The sequence below is a fragment of the Lissotriton vulgaris genome, chromosome 1_1 (genome assembly GCF_964263255.1).
Source record: "Lissotriton vulgaris chromosome 1_1, aLisVul1.2, whole genome shotgun sequence".
Lineage (NCBI taxonomy): Eukaryota > Metazoa > Chordata > Amphibia > Caudata > Salamandridae > Lissotriton > Lissotriton vulgaris.
In genome coordinates this window covers 1,639,071,468-1,639,080,713 of record NC_141685.1, presented here as the reverse complement: position 1 = coordinate 1,639,080,713, position 9,246 = coordinate 1,639,071,468, and the positions used below count along the sequence as shown (strand labels likewise).

Sequence of the window (9,246 nt, the reverse complement as noted above, 5' to 3'; positions counted from 1 at the left end):
TCCACATCGCCAGCAAACCTGAACAGTTCATCTCGCAGGAGAAAATTATTTAATAAACAAAACATAATGCATCTACTGAGTAGGGAGGCAGATATTCTGTCATGGCTACTGACTGGATATTTGTTTTACATGCCCTCGCGAAACCTGCCATATCCGAATTCAAAGAGGAGAAAACCACAAATTCAAACCCAAAGAGGAACTGAAAAACATGCCAGATATTTCTCAAGTTCTTTTTTAGTATTGTAAAAAGCAGCCCAGTATTCTGTTGAACAAAGAAAAAAGGCATGTCAATCGGTAAAAACTAAAATATATAAATAAGAACTTGCTTTAATTTCACAATTTTCATTTACAAAATATTTATATTTGTTAAACAGCAAGTTTAATTGTTTCTTCAAAAAATATTGGAAGTAAAATGTACTCTTTAAAACAAACTGTACAGTTCAAATGGGAAGGTCAGCTAAAGACAAGTGGAGAGGAATAGGATCCCTAACAGAAAGGGCTACTGTCACAAGGAGATGCCACAAGGACCCTGGGAAGATGGACATTTTCACGTAGAAGTAGAAATACAAAGTGCGGCAGAAATGGACCACCAATATTAATGAGATCCAAAAAGGCTTTCAGAAAATAGTTGAAAATCTGTGGCAAGAGGTTATTAATTTAAGATATTAATAAGGGTTGCATGCAGGGGTCACCATTCTGCATGATGGCAGGAAGAAAGAATGAGGCTTCCTCCGTTATTCAGGATTTGGCGTTTACATATTAGCACCCTGGAAGTTAATACTTCGTCTGGTCTCCGTACATATGCAAACCCTTTTTCAATTTCCCTCTCTCTCTCAAGTCTGTGAGCCATACCAGATTAAACTGGAAGTTGGTTTACAGCTTACTTTGACCCCCAGCTTCTGAGATTTTCGAAGCATTTTCAAACAAAGCCCATGGAGATAGAACGTTAGACAGAGCTTACTAAATTCAGTCACACTTGGGTGAAAGGCTATGTACAACTGAGAGCTAACAATCCTTAAAATCCTTAAAATCTGTCTTCACGATCTCACTCCCAGACAGGACTTTTACAGTCTGCAGCAGGAACAGGAGTTATCAAGGTCTGTCCAGATGCCTTCAATCGTCAAACCACTTGCTTCTCGTGCCCGCTGTCGCAGCCTTAGGGTTCCCCAGTATTTTCTTCTTGTACTGCTCCACCAGCTGGTTGAACCGTGTCTCTGCCTTATTCAGTGTTGGTTTCTTCTTCTTTGCAGATGCCTGTAAGAGAAACGTAATGCTGACACGTATGCATAACCCTGACCTTTATGCATAATTCTGATAATCCAGACCCTTACCTTTTTTTTTAACCCTGAACCCTTCCTTATTTCATTCTCTATTACTTGATGAAGCTTCATTTAATCATATACTAGTTTACAAGTTAGTTATATTCTTCTAAAATTTAAATTGGTTGTGAAATAGTTTGTTTACAACATTGTTATTAGGGTATTAATGACCCTGGCTTCTTCAGAATGAGACCTATGAATATCGATCTAAAACACCAACCATCCATATCACAATTCTTGCCCCTCGAAAACTGCCAGCGCATAATTTCCTCCCTTTTACAAATTAGCATCTCCAGAGCCAATAGTTTAGTAGGGCACCTTCACAACTAACTGTAGATGTATCACGTCTGAGGATAAAGAATAAAGAGGAGCTTTTCAGAAGAATATGTTGGGATGCCACTTCATCCAGCGGGTGGTACTGTAGATGATCCTGACAGACCAGATGGAGACCAGAATGGTCCAAGCTCTATACATGCCATTAATAAATACGTGAATGAATTTTTGGTCTATGTCTCAATTTATAGTAGGGGACATATAGACGTCACATGCCAGACAGGATGTATTTATCATAAAACAATAGATCTGTAAAACTATAACCTTAAATAAATGCTAGAGAAGACAAACCACGCTGCTACTGCGGTTTGGTCTCTAGGTAACTGAAATGTGTTAGGCCAGCGAACAAAAATCATCTCTGTATCCTGATAGCCCCGGAAAAAAACAATTCTAGTCTAATTTTCATACACATGACACTTCACACCTGTACCAGGAATCTATGACCTTGTGTGCCAAGTCACATGAAGTGAACTAAAAGGGGCAGGGATGGGTCCCTCTACTTTCGGTATGTACTTTACGCACCCGACTACCCAAGCAAAAAGTGTCACTTGCCTGTTTCATGGGCTGCTTCTCCACCCTTCTTTGACTGTGCTGTGGCTTCAGTTTCTTCGGTGGAGGTTGCTGGATCTTTCCCTGATCCCGTTTCCTGAACAGAAAATGGTAACCAGTTGTTGGATCCCAGCTTAACATACATAACAGTAGTGGAAATTGGATCCACGCTACATTGCTGGCAAGTCTCCAACCTGGCGCTCCGGGTTTCTCATTCAAGTGCAAGAAACACATAGCTAAAATCTTAAAATTTTAGGGGCCCCATGTCTAGAATGTCTCCATCAGCCTGCCAATTGCGAAAACACATTAAAATAACTGACTATGCAGACAGACCAGAAGACCGAATATAATGGTACAACCATTTTCCAGCTCTCAAGGCATTAAACTGGCATATTCTAAAAATCAGCTTCATCTGTAGTTCACATACCTGATTTTAGGCCCCCTGTGAGAAGGAAGAATTTGCACCTTCCGCCGTTTCTTCCCATCTGCCATCTCCTCATGTTCCACCTCCTCTTTTGACTGGAACCCTGACCACAACCTGTGCTGCAATACTCCAGTAACAGGTCTAGCTGCCTGGGCTTGAGGCAGTGCCACCTGGTCCTTCACTTTTTGAGTAAGAGTCTGGGTCTTCACAGGTCCCACTGAATCCTTTGCAGACTGCCCTTGCGTTTTTAGGAATCCTTCCTGTCCTATTGTTTGGCTCGCTGGAACCCCCTTCTTCTGTTTTGGACCACTGACCGGTCTCTTTATGCCTCCTTTGGCAGCATCAGCATTCAGCTTGCTTGTTTTCAATGGGATGTCTGCTATTTTTTCACTCTTTTGAACGTGCTGCTTCTGTCTCAGTTTCTCCTGCAACAAAACAAAATGGACAATATAGAACTTTAATTGTAAAAGAAAACCTTACAGACATCTGGACACATTAATTATTACTAAATTACGAAGACATCACAAATTGCTTAGTTTGAAGTAACAAAGTCCATGATTTCGATGAAAGCTAAAAGCACACCCTGAATGATCTGATATACCATGTTAGGGTCTGTTCTTGCCAGCATCACATCCAGGAAAACATTTCCAATGTGAGGGAGTGTGAATAAGTTATTGTACGTCTCTGAATCCAGAGGAAGAATCCAAGAAAAGATGACAGAAATGTAGCCATTTATCCAACGTAGAGTGGAGTTTAAAACCAAATACATGGATCTTTTTCAAATTTGCCCCAACTCATGAACCTGTAATGGAGAAACTCTAGCCTGAGATCAGACCAAGTTTGAGATTTTGCCTTTTTCATGATATTTTCCAGTCTTTTCCAGAAGGAGGGGTCTGGCTCATCCACTGCTGTACCCTCCTTGTTTATCAATCCATTGACTCCTTCATTTACCGGTACCAAATCGTGTGGGCTTAGTGAAGTGCTAACTGTCAAGCTCTCTTTGGGCATCGCCTTTTTAGCTTTTTTTGCCTTTCTATCTGCGGCTTGCATTTGTGCGCCTGTGCGTTTCCTTTTTAGCGTTAGCGGCCCCTGCGGTGACTGTACCAACCCAGTTTTGGCACTTCTAGCAGATCTTGTCTTTATATTTGGTGACGGGTGTCTTTTTGAAACATTACTTCTCTGTGGCCCAGTTACTACGGTGTTTTCAACTGGATCCAGGGTTACAAGGGACTCTTCTGGATGAAAAATGTGTCTTCCCTCATCCCCCTCACTGAGGATCAGTGTATCCTGGGGGTCAGTCGTGCGGGTAACAGGCGATTTTACACTTGTCAGAATTCCCAATGATGACCGTTTATCCGATAAATTGTCAAGGGATAACCTCTTTTCGGTCAATTCAATGTCTTTGGCCAAGGCACTAGACACTCTGATCAGGAAGTTGTCCAGGGTGCCCATTAATGCCCCCCTGTACTTCTTCTGCCATTTACTCCTATGGGTGGTGATATAGCCATAGTGAGCTGACTTGCAAAGGTGTCTGCGACAAGATGCCTCTCGTTACTGCCCACACTAAATCACGCGGGCAAAAAGGGTGAAAGCAAAGAGTCACTAACCTCTTTTCGGAAGGCTGTAAATATGGATATTAGGGGGGGGGGCTTAAACGGGCCCGACCTTGGCACGTCCGCGCAGCAGAGATGATGATGTGTTATCTAGGCGCAGAAGAGCTTCCGATGGATACCAGGTGTGGGCTTTCACAGCATGCCCCCCCTGGGAATTGTATCCGGTTTCCTTACTCCTTTCTCCACAACAAACGAACACCCCAAATCTGCGAAGCGGCTCCCGCGATAGCGGGAGCGGCGAGGCGTTATCTAGGCACAGAAGAGCTTCCGATGGATACCAAGTGTGGGCTTTCACAGCATGCCCCCCTGGGAGTTGTAGTCCAGTTTCCTTACTCCTTTCTCCAAAACAAACGAACAGCCCAAATCTGCGAAGCGGCTCCCCGGAAGTAGGAGATGTGAGAAATTATATCTTTTTAAAAGTTCCAGATTTTCACCATTCGCACTGCAAGATCATTTTCATTTTAATCAAATCCAGGCAAGATGGAAAATGTACCCTATTCTATGCAAGTTTACGTTTTGTGACAAATTGTTGACTAAGTCACTATTTTCACACATACTTCACAAAGTTGCAATGTTTGCTGTAAAACATCAGGAAAGTTGCAAAGAAATTGCATCTTCGTGCATCCCTACAGACCAGCTCTCAAGGATAAACTCAGAATCATACGCCAACTTCTGGAAGAACAGAAACTGGTGCATAGGTAGATTAATAAACAAGTATAAGGTTTGAGCTCTTGGCATTGTGAATGACAATGCCTTTTATTTATGTGTTGGTTTTCAAAACAAATAAAATGCATTATCATTTACAATGCCCATAGCTTAAACTCTCACAAATACGAGACCTATTGCATTGCAAATGCTTGTTTGTAAGTCTGTTAAACTCGCTAAACCCCTCTGACGTATTATATGTAGACTTTATTCCTCTTAGAATGCATTGCCCCTTTCTCGGCCCCTAGAGATTTTGTTTCCCACACTTGTGCTTGGTGTTGACACGCACTTTCTGGAATCAATCGCTTCTCATGCACTTTCTGGAATCAATCGCTTCTCATGCACTTTCTGGAATCAATCGCTTCTCACGCACTTTCTGGAATCATCCGCTTCTCTCTCTGTAGCTGAAGTTGTGACCCTTCCCCTCCCCCTGCAGTTGTTGTTATGCATGTTTCCTGCCTTCCAGAAGTTGTAGCACACTTCCCCGCCCCTCTCCCTCATTCCCTCTCTCTCTCTGCACTGATCCTCTGCTGAGCTGTACACATCCCATACCTGGAGGGGCTGGCGCAGCAGCGCGGTGACCTGAAGAGAGCTGCTCTGCTGGGATTGTCACTCTTCTATCACCACTCTCACAGAAGGGCCAGCCCGACAGCGTGCTCTCACAGTGATCCCTCTGCCATCAGAATTCCCTCTTTCTCCAACTCGGCCAGCACTACCCCCCCCCCCTTTTTACCTTGTTGTCTGTGGCACTCCTTCCCTTCCACAGCAGTGCCCCTCTCCGTTCATGGATCAGGAGAATGCCCACATTTCTGGTCAACTTGTCTCTCCTGACTGAAGCTCTCGTTGCGGCAGGTAAGAGAGGAGGGGTAGGGGAGGGGGGGTATGGCACCTGAGAAGTCAAGGGGCCAGGGGCCTGCGGGAGGACTTGGGGGGCGGGGGTCTCTGGAGTGAGTGCTGATGGGGCTCAAATGGTGCAGGTGTGTGATGTGGGCGGGTGATGGGCTACTGGGGATGAAGGAGTAGAGTAGAGTTGAGGGGATGTGTGGATATTCTTGTAGGTCACGAGCTTTCGTGGGCTGAGGGGTCCAGGTGATGTCCTACGGACAAGAGGGGGGTGATCACCTGCTGTGAATTCCCAAGTTCTGGGGCTTGTAGAATAGCGCCAAAGGAGTGTTAAAAAGCGTAGAGACGTTACAGGGATCCGCAAGAGGTTGGATGCAGTTGTGGTCTTTAAGAGTAGATGGGCTGTGCCCGCCATTTCTCAAGTGTTAAGAAAGATTTAGTCATTTTCCTTTCAAAATCACACTGCGGTCTGGGGGTACGGGAAGGGGGTTTGGGAGGGTGAGACATGTAGTGGTAAAAGAATCGGGAGGAGGTATGCTCCGCCTCTGGAGCCAGAGTTTTGTAGTCGGGTTTTGAAACACTGCAACAATGTTCCTGTGGCCCTTTATTTTCCTCCCCGCACCCCATTCCCTTACTGTGCAGCTCGGATCGATGTATGCCAGCTTTGTCTGCTTCGCTCTCTGCTGCTACGAACCTGCCCAGTCTTTCCTAGTGATAAAGTTGCTTTTCTCTTACTTTTTGACTAGTTCGAGAACATCAGCGAAAAGGATATTTCTTTTACTCTGCCAAGGACAGCATGCATAGCAGCAACATTTTAGAAGAGTGAAAAGGAGTGTTTAATAAAAATAAAAAAACAAGAAAACAGCAACGAGAGCAGCGTCAGAACATGACGAGCACCGAAGTATGGCTAGACCGCCCTTTTCACAAAGTGACGGGTGGGGCGCGTTTTACCTGCCTGCAGCCCTACTCTCCTTTTGGGATGGCCCATCCGGACTAGATCACGGCTTGTTTAGATAACACGCCTACTTAGATAAAAAAGTGCTTCACGACAGCCATGAACCAAACGATCCAGTCTGGAGGGGCCGTCCCAAGGGGCGAAAAGGCAGCGGCTACAAAACCCCATTTCCAATGGCAACGGTGACGCAAGACAATGTAAAGGCGGGGCGGGGCTTCAAACCCCCTTCTGAAATACGCTCTCTCACAAAATCTCTCGCTGAGCAAGCAGCGCTTTGCGCTGCAACGCCAAGCGAGACCTAAAAATAAAAATAAAAAGAGGACGGGAGATGGATGCAGCAAATATAGGTTTTTACCTTTTTTTAATAATTATCTTAGCATCCCAATGTTAAGAGCATCCTCATATCCTTACCAACACTGGTGTGGTCTCTGACCGGCAGCGGAAAACCAGCCACTACCAAATGTGTTTCTGGACCCCTAGGTAGAGAACCCCTGCTCTCTGGGACAAGAAACAATGCGCATCCTGGGCAGAGGTTTCATGCCTCCTCCCCCAGGATTTTCCAGTGCTCCAAGACGGAAGCTTCAAAGGCCTGCCGCCTTTGTAATGAGACCCCCAGCCTCTGCTGCTAGCAGCAGATGGCAGCTCCTGGTTTACCCTACCACTTTGGGCGGGAAAGCCAACGGGAAAATTCAAAGAGATGGGAGGTGTGCCCACCTCTGCCAACCCCACACCTAAGGTGGGGGGTGGGAGTGAGGTAAAGCACAACTTTCAGTCCCCGCCATCTTAATGATGGGGGGGGCCTACAATCAGGGCTAGATCGATCCCCCACCCATAATAGAGGGGGCAGCCACCCCAGGTAAGCTGCCCATTGGCCCTACCTGCTACTCCCTTAAAACGCTTAATAAAATATTTAGGGAGCTTCCCCAGACCGTATCCCGAGATCTATGACGACCTAATAAGAAAGAAGACAACTTGCAGCAGAAGCCAGAAGAGGACAACTGCCTTGGCCCCAGCCCTACCGGAATGTCTTCAGCTTTGACGACCCTGAAACCTGTATTGCAATAACGATCTCCAAAACCCCTGGGATGTCTGCTGTCGTCAATAAAGACTCCAATCTCCCGAAGACAGCAGACCTGTCCGGAAGAAGACGACTTCAAGGACTCCAGATCCAGGCAGATCTGTGTCCCCAGCCCACTCTGCACCCAACCCCACGCCCGATCCCAATCCCCGGTCCGAGTCTAAGTGGCTCACCTGTGCAGTGAAGTCTCCCCGGCGATTCTGACCTCGTATCCAGAGTTGGAAGACCTCTCCTGCCCTCCACAACGGCGCTGTAGTGTGAATATAGAGGCTCCCCACAACCAGCTCGGGTAAGACTGACATCCAAAGGCACCCCTGCACTCGAAGCCCCTGGGCCTTGGTGAGCTGAACAGACGGTGCATCCACATCCCTACTTACCTCTGCTGTCGCTGCTTTCTAGCCTGCAACCTCCAGTGCCACGCCTGCAGCCTCTTTACCGTCAAGAAGATCCTCATTCAAAAGCACTGGATGCCCAACGTCAAATCTGCACTTAGCTGCCCCTGTGCCGCTGGTGTTGCATGCTTGCTGCTTTATTGGCCCTCCTGCTTAACTTAACCACCAAAGTGTGGCCCCTGCAACCAATCTACTTACCTACAAGCAGTGTGGCTCCAGGCACATTGGAAAGAATTGGGTTGAACTCGGATTTTGACTTCTGGACCTGGCCGCCCCTGTGCCGCTGGTGGTGCTGTTTTGGTATTTACCTGACCCCTGGCTCTTGGTTACTTTTGGCTACGAAGACTGGATTTGTATTCCGATACTCATTAGTTTAACCGCAATCCTGTTTTCCCCATAGGATAACATTGGACAGTTTGAAAAAGTTTATAAGAGCCGGTTTTGGAAAGTGAGTGTCTGAAAAGTTTCAGCGCTCCATCCATCATCTCCTTGTGTTTGCTTTGTTCGCCCCAAGTTGGCAGGGTATGCCCAGATGTGGATCCCTTGCTCACTTTGCCACTGGATTCAAGTTAGCCTGGCTGATGAAGAGTGTTACCCAGAAATAGGTCCCAGGATGCTCGTTTCTGGATCAGGGAAGACCTACCTTGGCAGTTCAGGATGGACTGCTCCCATGAGGCACAGGGTCAAGAAGGATTGGTTTATAGCTGGGTCTGAACTGAGGTGGCGAAGTGAGCTAAAGAAAGATGATGGATTCAACCCAGATATGTGACTGGGGGTGAGTGTCTGAAAAGTTCCCGCGCTCTGTCCATCATCTCCTTGTGTTTGCTTTGTTCGCCCTAAATTGGGCAGTTTGAAAAAGTTTTAGTGCGGATTTTTGAAACTGACAATAATTTTGAATTAAAAAAGTACATACCTTATTAAGAAGACCTGGGTCTTAAAATAAAGTACAAATTAAGAATAATTTTATAAAATTGATCTGGATCTCCTTCTAGAGTTGTGTGTCCATTATTGATCATGTGTGTGGAATAAATGTTA

At 45.9% G+C, this 9,246-nt stretch overlaps 1 protein-coding gene across 1 annotated transcript in view; it reads right to left on the bottom strand.

Annotated features, from left to right (window-relative positions):
• Positions 1–309: 309 nt before the first annotated feature.
• The window catches only part of RBM28 (RNA binding motif protein 28), a 150,996-nt gene continuing 142,059 nt past the window's right edge, over positions 310–9,246 (bottom strand). Inside the window, exons 17-19 of the mRNA XM_086918872.1 lie at positions 2,629–3,050; positions 2,205–2,298; positions 310–1,254 (exon numbers count right to left, since the gene is read on the bottom strand). Coding sequence (XP_086774998.1) covers positions 1,114–1,254; positions 2,205–2,298; positions 2,629–3,050 — 657 coding nt within the window. The 3' untranslated portion in view covers positions 310–1,113. The remainder of the gene's footprint in view (positions 1,255–2,204; positions 2,299–2,628; positions 3,051–9,246) is intronic.